At 39.1% G+C, this 18481-nt stretch overlaps 1 protein-coding gene across 4 annotated transcripts in view; it reads right to left on the minus strand.

Annotated features, from left to right (window-relative positions):
• LOC121295769 (ubiquitin carboxyl-terminal hydrolase 12-like) overlaps window positions 1-16939 on the minus strand; it is a 24575-nt gene extending 7636 nt beyond the window's left edge. Inside the window, exons 1-9 of one of the 4 annotated variants that reach the window (XM_041220796.1) lie at window positions 16833-16938; window positions 16564-16731; window positions 8368-8448; window positions 6271-6344; window positions 4582-4808; window positions 3836-3912; window positions 3651-3734; window positions 2710-2907; window positions 1657-1735 (exon numbers count right to left, since the gene is read on the minus strand). In XM_041220796.1, the coding sequence (XP_041076730.1) occupies window positions 1657-1735; window positions 2710-2907; window positions 3651-3734; window positions 3836-3912; window positions 4582-4808; window positions 6271-6344; window positions 8368-8393 (765 nt within the window). In that variant the 5' untranslated portion in view covers window positions 8394-8448; window positions 16564-16731; window positions 16833-16938. Of the gene's footprint in view, window positions 1-1656; window positions 1736-2709; window positions 2908-3650; window positions 3735-3835; window positions 3913-4581; window positions 4809-6270; window positions 6485-8367; window positions 8449-16563; window positions 16732-16832 lie in introns of all 4 variants that reach the window. The other 3 variants (XM_041220794.1, XM_041220795.1, XM_041220793.1) reach the window with 3 other exon arrangements.
• Window positions 16940-18481: the final 1542 nt, after the last annotated feature.

Raw genomic sequence — 18481 nt, forward strand, 5'->3', positions numbered from 1 at the left:
AAAAATATCGAACAGAATGAAATTTCAATGTACCATTTGTAAATCAGTAATATGAGAGAATTGGTCAGGGGTCTGAATACTTTTGCAAGGCACTGATATATATATATATATATATATATATATTACATTCATCTAGTTGAGTCTGCCAAATGGTTAAAGCAGGCAGTTACTCCAGGAGTCTCCATTACGGTACTGGTAAGATAACAGACTAAGTGGCTTTCTGACAGACAGGATATAAAAGGCATGTGTGGCTTGCAGCTAATCTTAGCCCAGCCTGAGTCTCTTTCCCATGGAGCAGGCTGACCTCAAGCACTCCTCATTCCAGTGGGGTTAGGCCCCAGGGAGTGCTCACACTGCAGGGCCTTTGCTTTTTTCTTTGAAAACATAATTTCACAGAATTCTCAGGGTTTGCCACAGAAGCCTGTTTGTTGGTCTATTCTTACAACACACAGAACTTGAATTAGAAGCAGACCATTTCAGGGCTTTCTTTTTGTGCAAGCTCCTGTTTTGTAAGGCAGTCGGCAGTTTGGAATGCACCAAGAAATGTCTGTGGGTGGGTGTATGTTTTTACCCTTTATAGAGGTACTCAAAGACATCATACTCATATGGGTACTCGTTATAGTCATGGCATGATGCATTTCAAACAGTGTTTTTGTTTGGTTTTACAACCCTGATTGGCCTTTGTATGTCAGGATGAGAAAACGTTGAATAAAAACCAAACAATGATAATGTAGCTAATAAAAGTAAAAAATATGAATTCTTAAGCATAGGCTCTGCAGCTAGCAATATGTTCTCTGTCCTACAAACTTCTTTTGGAGTGGAATTAGATACCCAATTTAGAAATCTGATTGTTTTGCACCCTGGGGGCCTGGCACAGACAAAGTTGTAAAAACACACCAACGACAAACTGTTATAGCGCAGCCTTCATGATAACTAATTAAGTTCTGCTTCGTAAGTTTCAAATTAGTGATTCTGCAAAACGTCTTGCTGAGCGGCTGAATTTTATTCAGTAAGACTGGCTGTCTACCAAAGAAAGAAAAAAGTTTACTCCCATCCCAGCTTACAAATCGACTATTATTAACTATTATTAAGTCCGACTGCAAAACAGGCAAAGCATTTAATATGCTTAAACACCCAATGCTGTTCTCGACGGGATGTAACGTTTACAACAAATTGAGGCATGGGTAGGACATTGTTCTTTAGCCGAGATTGATAGGTACTGAACGTCGTAAAATGAAAGTGCTCATATGGTACTGGATTAGGGATGCGAGTGTGTGTGTGTGTGTGTGTGTGTCAGCTTTCTCTATAACACTCTTTTTCTATAACACAAACCAAGTTGGATTTGTCTTAAATGAGCCCTCAGATGTAGGCATCCTTGACCCGTCCAGTCCAGGTCTTTGATCCATTATTGTCTTTACTTATTAAACTAAACCAATTACCCTCAATTATACCTAAGTTTAAGGGACCTACAGGACCGGAATTGCATAAATCTCAAAACAAACTCACAATTTGGCACAACAGTCTCTGCTTGAGAGAGGCCCTGATTTAATAGCAGAGGATTAAGGTGTGGTTTAATTCTAATAGCAAGCTAACAAAGGACAGAAGTAATGAGCAGTCTGCTTGATTCATTCTCAGGTACAGACAACTGGAACTTACCTCGACAATGTCGTCATCAAACAGCAGCCAAAATCCATGGCTCTTCACAATCGTGATATAATGGCCACGATTAGGACCACTGCAAACAAATAACATGACAGACATTTGCTTGATTTTTCTAAAATACACATTTTGCCTTAATACTAATGCGCCTTGATTTCGCCATCTGATCACACTGCTCCGTGACCCACCATTTTACAACAAGCCTCAGAAATTGTATACGGTACAGAAGTATTGATGGCCGTTCTCAACTCCTTCAGGCGTCTGTTCTGAGTACTGTATTTGTCATATCCACGCGCCGAAAAATATCAGAAAGCATTTTAGGATGTTGGAAGATAATTTGGTATTTTAGCGTCCATACTTCTGACAAACCACACTACTTGCTGCGGTATAGCTTAGAACCAGACTCAAGACTAACCCCTGAGGTTGTCTCGAGTATGGTATTAAACGCTGCGTAGTGTGGACGCTAACCGTATTTAGCACTTTTAAGTCAGCTTAAAGGAAAACTAATACGATTTACAGGCATAGTGTGGACAGGGCCTAAGAATCATGTCTAAGTTTGGTATATCAGAGTGTAACCATTAAATCTGCCCTCATAAAATAATACATTTGTTCTACATCAGTAAGAAACACCACCACCAAATGTAGTTTATTTCTTACATCCACTAGGGGCAGAGTGCTGCAGGGGGATAGGTTAATGGTTACACTTGACGTAGAGTTCAGCCATGATTATGAGAGCTATAATGAAAACACAGCGTGCTTAAAACCTTTAAAAAGGTCACCAGTATTAGAAGTCAGCAACAGATAAAGTGTATCTAAAAGATCAAGAATACATTAGTTACAATAACTCACATTTCTACCCATACCAAGCTGCCATAAAGCATTTGCTTTACCAGCCAAATCGGCATGTAAGCAGTACAGCTCTTTAAGTCATATTGGCTTATAAGTGATTTTGTCTTTATTTCATTATTACAAAGTAGACTTAAAACACCTAACTGTACAGCACTTGCCCCAATGGCTTCAGTTTCTGTTGTAATTTTGTCGCCCCCCTACCTGCCACAGTGCACGACGACAGCCACCAGATCGTACATGCGGTCGGGGTTGGTGGCGTCTCCGGAGGTGTTGAAGAGTCTCAGCTCCAGGGGGAAGACCACGCGGTACGACAGTTTGGTGTATCGGTGCAGCTGATCCATGTACTTAAACCTTTTCAAGTGCAGCGCCAGGATCATGGGCAGCTTCTTCACTCTCATTCTTAACAGAGAACAAAATTAAAAATATTCATTTTAGATAGACACACGTCTATCTTGAAAATAGAAACATGAGCAATCCATTCAAGCACCTCCTCGTGCAGGATTGAAAACGCCTCACAGGCTTCAACAGGAAAGCCTCAGACACGCAAGGCTTACTTAAAGAATATGCTATAAAACAAAACTACAAACAAAGGCTACTGTGAAGACTCGCTCCTATACCTCTACTTGGGACCTGTAATAAAACAAACCCTGACCCCAGTTATACACACGGTCGGCTGTGGTTTTGGCATCTTCTTCTAAAACTCAGATCCCCGTTAGACACACTGTGATCGGAGGATTGCGATAGCGTGGACAATGTCAGTCCTTTGGTTTATGGCAGCCCCGAGGTGTGTCAGCTGACCCCTTTAAATCAGACGCTTCGCTGGAACACACCTGCCCGCTGGATAGGGATCTATAGCTGATCAAACACCAGCTGCTTTTCCCAAACCAAACACAGCAGGTAGGATGTCCCAGACAGAGCGTCCAGTTCTCTAACTAGTATTTACAAATACAAATGAAATAAAAAAAAAAAAACACGCTTTTCATGTGCAGGGCTCAGCCCTGTCACAGGGACCAATTACAACGTTAACAAAGAGAACAGGATTATAAGGAATTGGTTATCACTCCTTTAAACTCAGAACCAAACTGGTTTCCTCAAAGAATACACTGCTCCAGCCACACACATCTTTCCACAGCTCGACTCACCTTTTCTGTGCTTCCTGCTTGCTGCGGCACTGCTCACAGTAATACTTGCACTCACTACACAGCGTCTCCGTGTTACTAAAACCCCTGCACAAGAACAGAGATAAGAGAAGTTAATCTGCTGTTTATTTAACCAAAATCTACATTACCACAAAGTACCAAAAATGAAACGGAATCTCAACACTTGCCTTAAACAGTGGGTTATTGAAGTGTTTTGTTCCACGTCTACCGAAAGGTCCAGAAAGTCCTCATCTTTGCTACTGACCTGTAAACATATAGGGTGAATGTATATATAAAGGTTAACATGATTTTAAAAGCATCAGAATCATTGAATTGAACGTGAGGCATGTTTGAAGCCATGGAGAGTTTATTGTGTTAACCATACCTTCTTATAAAAGGTACTTGCTAAGATTTGGACTTTCAATGTCTACAAAAGTGCTGGACATAAATACTGGTGCACTTTAACACTGTATTAATCCCTTATTTACATTACTAGGGCAGCTGCTTTTAAAAGTAATAACATAACATTTTAAAATGTAAACTACTGAATGTTTTTTTTTTGTTGGTTTGGATAAACTTTGAGCAGCTTTTACTATACTCTGTATGTATGTGTAGAATTATAGTAGTTTATTTTCCCTACCTGAAAACAGTGAGGGGAAAACAAGATTATTTATTATGTTAAACTAGGCACTAAAGACAGTTGACTGAACAAGGCCCTTGACAACTTTCTACTTGACAGTTTATAGTTTTACCTGGAGTGTTTTGAAGGTATGAATACAAAGCCCGACACTCGGAACACCTAATCATTCTAAACCGCTTTAACACTAAGAGAGCAAGAAAAATGTTTGAAACAAGTCCTTATTAATCCAGGCCCCATTCCTAGGATTTGGCTTCAGCAGCTCGTAGCAAGCAGGACGAGGCCCCTCCCACTCACCGCTTCACAGTTCAGACAGCGGGTTTCGTTGGTGAGCGTTCCCTGGAAGATCTCGTGGACCCAAGTTAGGTCGGGTTTGTCCCCCTCCTCGCTCTCCACACTCCCGTTCTGCAGTTTGCCATTCTGCTTCTCCTGCTTCTTCTCCTCTTGCAGTAGATCAGCGATAGTGTTTAGCAGATAGTTGAGGAACTCGTGGGCATCCTGCTGCATGTAGTTATCAAACAGTTCTGGAGAAACACAAGCATTTTCCATGGCTTGTACTGCAAGCTCAACTAATGTGCCGTCTGCTATTTGGAGCACAACTCCCAAGAAAGACAATATTCTATCAATGCAACACCTGCTACCTGGATAGTATTTTTTTGACCATAAAACTGTGAGGCTGACCATTTTACCAGTTCCTTATCCTGGTAGGATAAAGAATATCTTGACTTATTTGACAACACAACTTTTACTTATTTTTTCTTCAGTTACAGCATTAGTGAAAATCATAACAATTGGCCAACATAGATCTGTGCGATACTACGATTTAAACTCAGTCTGGCTCCAACAACCACCTTCATTCCAACTTTCATCTTTTTAGGTTCTGTTTTCAAATTAACACGTCTCTTTTTTCATTAAGAAGTTATAAAAAAATGTCAAGGGCTGCACAAAAGCACATTATAAAAGTGAAATCGTATTTATCATTGCTGTGGGTACCACCACTAATGAGTGAGAAAGATGTGTTTCTGTTACTTAGGATTCTCTAAGTAAGCTCAAAATCAGCATGAAGCAAAATAAATCTATTGAGAGCCAGCATTACAAGTGATATAGGAACAACAGAACCCAAACACAGTAAAAAGAAATTAAAATGGGGTTTAGCTGTAGGAACTTTGTCCCCTTTTGAAACCTGTGCATCAGCATTTTATAACAAGACTGAACAACTGAATTAAATTAAACAAGTCACAGCGCATTTTTGCACCATTTTGCGAGTGAAAGGTACAGATGACTGTGTTCCTTTCAGTATTAATAAAGACGTGAAGGATGAAAAGTAAAAAAAACAAAAACAAAAAAAAAAACAATGCTTTGAGTCACAGAGAAGAGTGCGGCCAATGCTTTGTGATTCGCTTGAGCAACCGTGAATAGGAATGTGTGCGTTTCCCGACACCCAGTGGGGTGAACTTCGGACACAAGTTAATAGGAGTTAATGTTTCATTACAAAACATTGTGGACATGCACACACTTTAGCACAATTGTCCATATATCTACTGTACATTAAGTAATGCTCTACAGAACTGGTGCACATAATGGTTTTACTGTGCATATGAAGGCAGGACTTGCTTATTTTTCATGAGTCTGCAGCTACAGTACAAACACTCTGTTTAACACGGTTGGACAAAAAATTTGAAGCATAGCATGTCATAGCATAATCTACATTTATATAGACTACAGAATAACTGCAAACACATAAAACAGGTAGGAGAAATCTACTGAAATTCAGATGGGACTGAAGTACAGACGGATTTTAATGAACCAGACCGCATTTACTGTCCATTTATTTTGAGATTCAAAATAATCAATTACAAAATGACCGGTTCATTGTGCATGGAAACACAGGAAGGGTTGCAAACAAGACCCCATAAATCAAAGGACGTTATTTGCGTAAAGGAAGTGAAATCAGTCACATGCGATTGTTGCATCTCTGGAGCTTACCATTCTCCTTCCTCAATCTGGAGATGAACTTCTTGGGCGGGATGACTCCCACCTTCTTCTTCTGTGTGGCGATGCTGTTGAAGAGGTCAGACAGGCAGGTCAGCAGGCTTTCCTTCTTCCTGGGCTGGACCTTGTATGCCAGAACTTTTTCCCGAAAGGGTCGACAGAAGTAAAGTGCCTGCAATACCGAGTTGCAGTAGCAGGTGTTGCCAAACTAGTTATATATATATATATAAAAAACAAACAAAAAGAAAGATTATCCATAACTTAAATACTGAATAGTGCTACATTTAGAAATACTAAAGAAACCTAATGAATTCAATGGCAAATGGCCTTTTCCAATGACCCCACTGTGACAAAAACAGAACTGCTTGAGAAGCAAACATGAGAGACTCAGACTCCTCATGTTTTTTCCAGTATTTTAGTGTTTATTTATTTAGTCCAGTTTTAAACATACACTTCCTTCAAGTTTTGGGGTTAACGAAGGAGGCAGAATGACTGGAAGTGGGTTATTTGTTCTCGTTTTCACCCACACCCCTTGCTCACTTCATCCTCTGAAATGCTTACTGTGAGAGACATATGCCGAGAATAAATGTGAAACAAAGGTTCTTATGTTTCCATTTGCAATGCAATGGAAACATCACAACAGCACGTGGAAAAATAGATATAAAAACAGTCTGCTGATGTTTTATTTGATATTATGGAGATATCATTGGCACTGCACTGAGGAAAATCTTAATTTATCTAGGAAAACATTCACCAAACAATCTAACCAAACTCCCAGGCCCTAACTGACAGGAAAGCATTTACATAATTTGTGAGAAAATCTTCAAATTATCTGTCAACCTTACCTAATATTTAAATACAATGCTGCAGATTGACAGATAACCTACAGAATGTGTGCTTTCTCTTATGCCTTACTGCTGGTATAACTAAAGCTATGAAAAATAAAAACGTGAAAAACACCTTCCTGAATAATGTTTGTTTTGCAACTTGCTGCTAAGAAAGCTTAGGGTTCATATCAACATAACATAAAAAAGAGATTTACAAACCTGCAATACCATTGATGGTATCGCTCCCTGGCTGCATTGGTCTAGAAGTACTACAAGTCAGCACTGATTACCAAAAACGTACTTTGATAATAAGCCATTTCTGCAATTTCAAAAGAAACCTTTTACCCTCACCCAAATAGGTGTCAGATACTGAATATGTTATGGTAACTTGAGCCACAGATTGAACAGCAAAAAATAGGTGGCCTTTGCAGAGCTTCACAAAGACCTGTCCAGATCGCCTTAGCTGCTATTTGAAATCTTAACTACATCCCAGACTGTACAGTACTTACTTCAGTAACAGGGTGCGCTAATAAAATCATTACTCAAGTACTTTCATAAATGTTATTGAAAGATGGTGCTCATCTTAAAAAAAATGATGCAAAATAGGAACATTGTTCAGAAAATTAGAAGATTCCACAAAGAAAAGGGAAAGAAAAGAAGTGGCAAAACACAAGTTCATTTCTTCAAATATACCCCATGGTATAACCATTAAAAGTGAAACAACTTCCTTCCTTCCTAAATATTCCCACAGCAAAAATCCCATCCCATCCTTGTCCATAGTTTTTCGTTAAGCAACATCTACCCACACTCATAAAAAAGAACAGCTGTTTACTGTTGCATTCCAGCACAGCGCTATCAGGAACAGCCTGTATATGAAGCTGTCAGGACCCTTAATCAATCACAGGTCAGATTTATACTGTCAGCACTACATAGCTCTGTGAGAAGCCGCTGATGAACAGAAAAGTGTTCTTAGTGTTTTGTTTTGCTTTGCATCATTACCCTCTTGTTTTTATCAAATGGTGCTTCAACATAAAGACAACATCTTTCAGCAAAGCTATATTTAGGATGAAAAGGATTTCCAAATTGATTTCAGCCAAAGCACACAAACACGTTACAGACAGACCTTACCAGCAATGTTCTTGAAGCAGCACTAATGAGAACGAGCCAAAACACTGTCACCTGTGTCAAGAACCTTTCTGGCTTAAGGTTCAGAAAACAGTAAACAGTAAAAAAAAAAAAAAAAAAAAAAAAAAAAGAGACTTACGTTGACCAAGCCAAAGTAGTGTTCATTTACAGGGAACTGTTCCGGTCCAATCTCTTTCTCCAAAGCAGAGGCATTGGCGCCCTGAGAAAGACAACAAACATCCATGTTACTGTTACAGTAAAACAAAAAACCTGTACTACAGCTTAGGTTTGGGGCAGATATACTGTATCAAGGTCTTTACACCAAAATGCGATGAAAAAACTATTACTACTGTGAAACCAGTCCTCAGTGCGATAGTCTGTGAAACGCAGTTTGCTGTACCGTAAACCTCATTTATCAGACCTCTTCTCACAGTACTGTGTTTAGAAGGGGGGGGAGATCACCTTTGTGGGGGTCGGGAAGCACCAGTAGCTATTAGATCCAAATGTTAATACTTTAAAATGTGCAATTACTAGCATTTCCCTTCAGTAAACCGTACACTACGATGTCACATTTAAAGATGTACTTTCTTCTGTTTAGTTTACTAAACATTGTGACTACTGTAAACTCAGGGAGATCACCCACTAAGTGTATTTAGTCAGGTTTGCATTCCCTTTGTAGCTACTTGAACAGTTCATTGCACAAGTTGGCTGCTTGATCACACTGTACAGTATTAGTTTGTGAACTTGGCACAGTCAGTAACAGTTTAAACTGTGATTGTTTTTTTTTTTTTACTGCAGGAAGTTCATGTCTATAAATATTTGTAAAGCCTTACAATGTCAAGAGTCACATGGACGATGGTGTTGTAACGGTTGGACCCCCCCCAAAAAAAGGCTGTGAAACCTGGGATCATACAGAAGCACCTGTCAATCTAGCTCCTACAGTAACAGACATTGCTTGCCACAAGCTTGTGGTATATGTGGCATCTCCCAATGTTATCACAGCTGAGTAGGTGTCTTTCTTAACCCTCAAATTAATGTTTAGAGGTACACCGGTTATGTTTCGCGCCATACTGACCCAGTGCAATTACAAAGAAACTGAAACAGTCTTGAATTGATCAAATATTTCTTGGCATAGCTTTTATTATTGTAAACTCTCATTATAATAAACTCAAAGATATATTTAATCGTATCATAATGTCTGATTACCCTTTTATTACACACAGAAACCAAAATTGTAATTGACCTTAATATCTGGAGAAATAAATGAATGAAGCTTGATCACTGTGCATAATTTCAAATATGTAAAATAATAATAATAGTTTTCATGAAGTACCAATTAAAAACTATGTCCCAATAAAATGTGGGTATATATGAAACATAATGTGTGTCCAGGATGAGCTATACCCAGTAAATAACATTCTTCAAATAAGTTATTACAGTTATTCTTCAAATAACTCCAGGGTGAGTTATTTGAAGAACACTTGTGTCCAGGATTAATGATACAGTACTCTCAGGTCTCTCTGTAAATGCAAAACACAACTAAGTTCACATTGCACAGGGCAACAGACTTAAGATGTTTAAACAGATAATTTCTGCATTTCACATAGGTAATGTTTGTCTTATTGTCATTGCTTGAAGGGCAAAAGTTGCATCGTGCACATTTTTTGCAAATGCCAGTTGCTGCAGGCAGAGATAAACCAGCTCTTTGAAAATGATGTGTCGATGCAGCTTGCCAGCAAATCACATCAGTACAAAGGACAAATGCATTGTATACGGACACGTCAGCTATATTGTAGAAGAAGACCAGTGGCCAGCGGGCAGTCATGCGTTGACAGGTGTAGGTTGCTGTCAGTTTATCCAGGTTCTCAACTCCACCTTTGGTGGAATTGTAATCCCACATCACCATCTTGTCATCCCGGTTGCATCCTTGTGCATCGTCCTCATCATAACATTTTTTTTTGGGGCAGTATGAAACAGCTGCTGCGCTTTTTGAAGAGCACATACTTGGGTTCTCATTTAGAAGCTCATTTTATCTCACTGTTCCAAGCATGGTCAACTTTCTTTTGAGTAGCTGAGCACCAAGTCTGTAGGATGTGAAGACGTTGTCACACATGACATTATGACCATGGGGTCCTTAAGTCATCTCCAACCCTACTCACATCCCCAGATGCTTTCAGGTGCTTTTCCGGGCAGTTCCCCTGTGTACACTTGCTAAATCCAACTAGCCATGGGATATGCATCGCAGGGTCCCCATACCTAGTGGGCTTATCAGGCAAACACTGTCCAAAAGGGACAGCAGGGACCCCTCCTTTGAAGGGGACAAGACGTACATCCACTGCAACATGCAGTACTGGGTTTAAAGCAAAGGCAACATTTCTACCCATTTATCCCTGATCACAGGTAATTCATCTCATTCATGTTGGCTGGCTGTGGTATCGCAACCATCACAGTGAATCACTTTTCCAGTGACCCAGTAGCTGGAAATATAACCCTACTGGTTTCTGTATTCCACAAACTAGCAGTTGCTTCTTAATTGAATCTGTGCACTCCAACTAACAAAAGTAACCCAATGCATGCATATCAACTTCTTTCCACTTTGCACCAAGTACACACCTGCCTTCCAAGTATTACATTTTCGATTGCTGGTGGTATGGAAAGATCAAATGCCGATGCTATATCATGAACAGCTTAGGCCCATGAACCACTTTGATGACACTGGATTTTGACAGCCTAGCTTGATTCATAAGTGAAAATGCTGCCCATGTAATAAAAGACCAAGGGAAAGCATTTTATTTTCTTCATGCATATAAAGTTACATAATCTGGATAAATACATTCGGTCATATTACATTTGTATGCAAGATCAGTTTAAACACTTAAGGTCAATGGAAACCAGTGTTGGGTTAAATAGACTTGAAACATAATAACTCCAGATAGCGATATAATGATCAAAATGCAGCTAAAAAAATATTGAAAAATTAACGCCAGTAGAACATGAACAGTTGCTTTCAAGAAATTTAGAACAAGAACAACCAAAAAATAAATAAAAATAGAACAGCACTAAGGGTTACACGTCCCATTAAAAATAGTTATAGTTTTACAGCTTGCTAAAATGTTTGCTTTTACCAAATTAATTACTAGTGAAAATGGTATTTATCTAATATTTTGTAACAACGAGGCAGAGAAACCAAGGGGAGTGCCACTTCTACGAGTATGACAGCCAGCTCAGGTTTTTCAGGTCCGCTTCGTGCGGACAACAGGACTGCAGCTGATCACAGACATGCATGTGCAGGAGAGCCCCATGGGGATTGCTGGACTGTGTGGATGCATTGAGATAATGGGTGATGGACAGGAATACATGCTTGCGATTGGGGGAGCGCGCAAGATGGAGCAAAATGTAAGCCTGTCAGAGAGAGGGGCTGGGTGAAGAGTGTGGCTGCATTCACAGAGATCATTCTGCGCAGAACCTGACCAATTTAGCCAATGGGTGCGTTCATGGAGGTCATTCTTAGAAGATCATTGGCTAAATTGGTCAGATTCTGTACAGAATTTGTGCAGAATGATCTCTGTGAACACACCCTGTGAGTTTTGGAGCTGTGGGAGAGAACCTGTTGTTTTTTCAGCTTAGCTTTGTGTGCATTACCTCCCTGTATATTAAACCCTTTTATTTATCCTGTGTTCGTTATTGTTTATTGCATTTATTTTATTGAACAGCTCGTTAAAAATGTAGCCATTTATTGGAGACCAGAATAATGGAATATCAGAATATTGCCTGGATTGCTTCCTTTACGTCCACGTTACAATATAAATTTTAAATTGTGCAGCAACATAATGAATACTAACTTTAAACAACAACCACCAACAACAGTCAGTTGTGCAGTTTTTTGTAATGTGCATTGTAACCAGGTAGGACACATGCATCTCCTTCTCTAAGATTTTTTAAGAATGCCTTGCTGTTTAGCTAACTAATCCACTTTCTTCTGGAAAAACTTGTGTTGTTTAACAACAATGACACATGAGGACGCGGATCATCCTCATCACCAATGTAAGAAACTGAAGTTAACAGAAGATGGTAATAGCAATTTTGTTGTTGTTTCTTTGAGCTGCAAGTCGGATTAGACATGTTTCCGTTTTGCATCCATTAACAACCATTTTCAAAATCACAAATAACTGAACATAAAATGTCACCTATGCTTTATTTAAAGCAGAAGTCTGGTGATAAAACAATACATTATTTACATAATTACTGCTAATGATTTGTATGTAAATGACATTTACATTGAATATATTGAACGTCATATTTTTTTGATTGTTTGGCAACTCATCAGAAACCTTGCCGCAACCCATATTCAGGGTCCTCCACTTTGGGAAACGTTGCTATAGCAGACATGCCCGACTGTGAGAATAATGAAGAGATAGTGAACCTGCTTTGGAAGTTCAGGCTGCTTTGGGAAAAGCCTCATCGTGGGTACATTGATTCAGAGAGCTCACAGGGAATGCTAAATTACACATGAAAAGTCAGAAGGCAGGACATTCATAGTCATTCCTACAGTAAAAACTCAGAGAAGGAAAGCAAAACAACTGCATGTAAACCCAGGTCCTCTGAACTGCACTGTACCACAGCGATCGCTTAATGCAAAATAAAGATCTTCATGGGTCTACCCGGGTCCGATTCTGTTTACTCAGTAATGCCGATTATTGTTAAAGAGGCTCTCTTTCATATCAAAAATCATTGTTCATAACTCCTGTTGCGTGGATTGGCTTCCCCCAGTAGCACATGACATGGCTTGCAGACAGCAGCAGCAGACACGTGACCAATATCAAAGGGGTTGCTTTAGACCCTTCTTATTAGTCAGAGTAATGCATTTGTTTATGAAGGACATGAAAGAAAAACAAATTCCATGAACAAAAGCTCACAGAAAAATGGTGTGGGAATCATTTGTTATTGTGGACAAAGAAGGAAAACAAATTTTACATTTCAGTTCCATTTGCTCTTGTGTTAAGTTTATAATAAAATCACGCATTTACAAGATCGTACTTCCTTCAATTTGATTTTCAAATAATGTATTTATCTTTGTATTTTTTTACGCAAACATATTATACATTTCATTTTACAGTCCTCTGTGTATGTTCGTGATGGAATAAACACTGTCTGTAGTTCAGCCAGATTTCCAGGTTGACTGGATAAAAACCTTGCTTTAATCCTGTATCTAGTCACTGCATATACTAAGCTGGGGAAAGGAAAAGCGCTCCACTGTTTTTTCGGGCCGGGTCGGATCCGGGCTGAATAAGAATTTTACATCGGGGCGGGTAAACAACTGTCAGTTCGTAGTTGGGTCAGGTTGATTAATTTGGACCCGTGAAGACCTCTATTGCAGAGCAGACACAAACTCACAGAACGTACAGCAGCACACTGTTTCACTGTCCCGGGAATTGATCTGGGAACAGTGATTCGCCGCAGCCTTGCAATAAGCAATCAAACAGATGCCCACTGGGAGGCGAGTGGAAGATGTTCAGCACAAGAAAACTGCAGCTGCAGAATATTTATTCAAATCTGAGTCAGACCAGCAGCAAGCAGTCAATACACTGGAAATAGTGGTCTTGTGATTCCACATCATGTCTTGTCACTAAGCTACAAATTTTTCTTCCAATTTTAGGGCCTCTGTAGCCTAAAAATAATTTAGTTAAAACTATAACAAGCAGACTAGTGTTTTGGCTAATCCCTCCATCGGTGCTGTTAATGTTCATCTACCTTATTTTACAACTTATAATTGTGTATGGAGTTATTCATCATCATGACAACAACAACAACAATAATGATAATTATATATTTAGTACTGGGTCATTCCACCCAAGTGGTGAAACCTAAAGTGAGTAAACATTTATGGCCATATTAGCTAATACAAATCTAAACAAATCACTGATATTTTCATACTTGCTGTAAAAAATGCACTTTCCTTACAGAATGAAGCGAACACTGTATTGACTACAGCACGGACGGCCTAAACTCAATCATTTTTTGCCAAAGAAAGAAAGCTGGACACGAATCTGCTACCTTTCATTCCAAGATGACCAGTGAACTTGAGCCTGCCCTCCAGCCCCCACCAGCTCTTCAACTACTGTAACACTAGCATCAAGTACAGAAGGCAGCTGTGTGTGTGTCACTAACAAAATCACCAACTAAACCCATTAACACTTTCTAAGAAAGCTGCTGACAAAGTGGCTGGCTCTTTTAGATCAGTTCCAAGCCCCATTAAACCAAGACTTTTCCCCCCCTCATACTTCTTTTTCAGTTTCTGATTTTGACCTAAAAAAATAAAGCCATAGCGCTACGCTCACAATGGAGGCGAGACTGAATTATAGTCATCACGGTCTGTCCTTGTGCAGTTGAATTACATAGAGCTGATACAACAGCCACCCCAGGATCTCTTTACAGTCAGCAAAGTAACTAAATTACAGCACTGAGCTAATCAACTGTTGTCCTGCTGTAGCAAACCACTCGAGGCCCCTGCAGCTTTACCATTCATAACTTCACCTCATATACCTGGTTTCACTAAATTTGCACTAATCGCACTTAATGCCATCTAAGGTAGTCCAGGACTGGTGCGAAGCGGGTTCTATAAAAGCAGTCGATAGACTGTAACTCTGCCGAATAAGCTAGATACAATAGTCCAGTAATAGTCATGTTCTTTCTGGTATTAATTAGTCTGTGTGCAATTATTCAAAATGCAACATTTTGAATGTTGTCCTGTATTCAACACATTTATCCCTCTGGGAACAGGTTAAAACCTGAAAGTGCATGACATTAATCATGGGGAAACAACACAGGCACAGCTACATGTTTTTCTAACAAACCATTCCCACAAAACACCGTAAATAACCCACGCCCACCGGCTATTAACACAGCAGCAGAGCACTCATTTGTGAGCGCACCTTGGTGTGAAAATACCTTCCAGTTAATTGCCACATAGCTTGCCATCATTCCCTGAAAGAAGTGAAGAGAGGCCAACACATTGACAAGTCACAGTGCAATAGCATACCTGCAGCAAGGAGGTGAAGCCATTGCATTCGTCGAATACTCAACTGTTTATAGTGGCATGTTGATACTGAACCAACTGGAACAGATGAGTCTTAACTGTCGTCTGTTAATGTCAGTTCATGCAGTGTACAAAAGCCAAAGCAGTTTTGGCATTGAAGTTTGGATCGTCCTCTCCCAAGGGGGAGGAGGGGAGTCCCACAGTCTGCAAGTATCTGGAACGATTCCCTGCCAGTTGCAAAATCATTTTACTGAATAATGACAGTCACATTAAGTTCTATTTAATTTTTTTTTTTTTTATTCCGATAGCAGTTCAGCAGTCCGGCAATACAGAAAGCTTTCTTTTGCCAAACTGCATATTTCAAAAACTTGAGGATTAAATTTTAGATGCTCTACAAGTTCAGCAAACAGATTGTAAGCCCAAGGGTGATCATAATGCTAAGGGAAGCAAACAGGCAAGAGCTTTTTGGACACGTTTTACAAGCCTAAATGCACTCGAGTTCACCAATTAGGTTACCGTAAGACCTCTGCATGTGAAGCTGTTGTGTTATATTCCAGCTTGTGTCCCTGCTGACTAATAAAACAGGAAAGAACTCTGCAACCCTGCAATCATAGCCGTGCGTGCATGACCCTAAATGAAGGCATGACGTACAGCACTGTTGTTGGTTTGTAGTTCAGTCATGTGGCCTGACGAGTTGGACTGACCATTGGAGTGAACTGGAGATACAGCACAGACAGTAAAGTTGTACCAGGAAACAGCAGCTTTCATATTTTGGGAACCAATCCTTTACCCCTACACAGGCGCTACTGTTTCTACCTGCAGCAGTAGCTGGTGGTTACAGATGCCTAGTCTGTACTAAAGTGCACAAATTGACAAACAAGCGACCTCCTTTTTGGAAACACTTATGTATTTTTTTGTTTTTTCTTTGTTTTTTTAAATAAACATTTTTTTAAATAAACATTTTAATTATGTCTTTAACTCCAGGGTCGTACTTACATACTGTCTCTATCAGTCACTGTCTAACAATACGTCTGTGCAGTGCACTATTGAATTGACCCACCTTTTAAAACTAGTATGAATTTGCTTGCAGGATGCCAACTCCGACTAAACAGGATCAGAAAGAAATTATTACATTTTTTTTTTTTTTTTTTTTTTTAATACGCTATAGAAAACCGCTACTAATATATTATTAATAATAATGTATTGCAAATGATGCATGGACATTTTAGCTGGCTCATAAATGACCTGTTTATTTAAAACTAAGTTTCAGGAATACAATCATTTAAAGGGCAAACTAACCTGTTCGTTTTAAGTTCACGATGAATAACCTACAGTAACCTCGAAGCTCGAGTTTAGGAAGTCTGGGTTTTAATGAAATGTTCTGCCCACAGTTTCTCTTCTCGGTTCATGTTCTGCAGTTCAGCGGTAGGATAGGGGATACTCCCTAAACACAATCTGTGCTTGAAACTATAAACAAAAAAAAAACAAAAAATACCGCAATCTCCAAAACAGACATGCAATCACTGTGCGCTATACTAGGATCGGACGGAATAGAATTAAGGGCTCACCATCGTACAAATCGAGGCGATTTTTCGGACTGTCATCAGTATTTCCATCCGTCTGCCGCCATGTTCGACCGAACCACAAACCAAACTGTAACTGACAGCCGCAGCGGCCGGAGTTCCGGGTAATCCTGTCCACCCAGCCCAGGGTTTCCTATAGGGTGTTACGGGGAAACATAGCCGACAAAACATACGGCAGTTAATAGGGCATTTTCCAAAGGACGGCCATCTTGTATTGAAAACGAGGTTAACACTCACATTCCCACAGCTGTCGTGTTTTCAGTAAGGGAGGTATCAACCTGTATGTATTGGCTAGTCTTAGCTTGTTTAACCATGGAATGTGGGCTGCAATTCTAAGTTTTTTAAACTAGAATTTCAAGTAGTTTAGCCATAGAGCTGAAGTTTAAATGTGTAGCCCTAAGGTTTTACATTCTGACCTTGGGACAGGTTAAACATACAGTACTACTATGACAATAGAGAATGCATACAAGTTAAGGGACAGGGGTATTGGGTATCAGGCATCTTGAGAAATACCCTCACAGCTCTCTCAAGCATAGACTATACAGAACCATACATGTCTATACAGAACCATACATACAACCACAATTAGGCATTCTGATTGAAATATTGGGAACTCTAAGCTGAGGAAACCCAGAGCCCCTATGTTGCTTGGAACTTGGCTTCAGGAGACCAGGCACACCAGAGGAGACTTGGGGGTTTAATGCAACAAAGTTGCCTCAAACTAGGTCTCCAGGTCTCCCGGAACCAGATTTCAAGCCACTGTTCCTGAAAAAGTGGCTTTGTGTTCCCTCAACTTAACAGAGTGATTTTTAAAGAGTTTTAAAACCACATACAGGTTACTAAATTACATTTGTAAATCACACATAAATCCCAAATTTGTCAAGTAAAAAATCAGTTTGTGTGCTGAAGGTGACATGGACTCACTGTAGCTATGCCATTAGACAGACATTGGCAGACAGATCTATATTTGTTAAATCGATATATAAAAACAAACAAAGAGCATAAATGCATTCAATACAAAAGGGGTACTAATAGAAAGGTTGCAAGTGCTAATACATGAATTTTCAAACTCTGGTTGTCCCTCCTTTAATGTGACTCATGAAAATGGCTTATTTCTATTAATGAAGAATCAATACATTTAAATTGGTGGTTATGAAATGTAAGATCATTGTCAGACAACTTTGTTGAAATGAGGAAACAACATGTTTGAAAAATGTTCAAGCATTTATTTATTTATTTATTTATTAAATCAAGTTGCTGTATTATTATTATTATTATTATTATTATTATTATTATTATTATTATTATTTTATTATTATTATTATTATTATTATTATTATTATTATTATTATTATATAGAGCAAAAAAAATTCCAACTTAAATATAGAACAAAAACGACCGCTCATAACGAGGAACATTTAAAAGCTATCAATCACAGACTTATATATTTTGGTCTGATGGCTGTAGTAATATATATATATATATATATACACACACACACACACACACACACATATACACACCATACACTGTCGAGTTTGTTGTACAATTCTATAACGGATTGTTTTAGGCTACATACTTATGTATGTAAAGCCCATTCTTGCTATATAAAAGTTATCCCAAATGAGAAAAAG

This window comes from Polyodon spathula, chromosome 20 (assembly GCF_017654505.1).
Source record: "Polyodon spathula isolate WHYD16114869_AA chromosome 20, ASM1765450v1, whole genome shotgun sequence".
Taxonomy (NCBI): Eukaryota; Metazoa; Chordata; class Actinopteri; order Acipenseriformes; family Polyodontidae; genus Polyodon; species Polyodon spathula.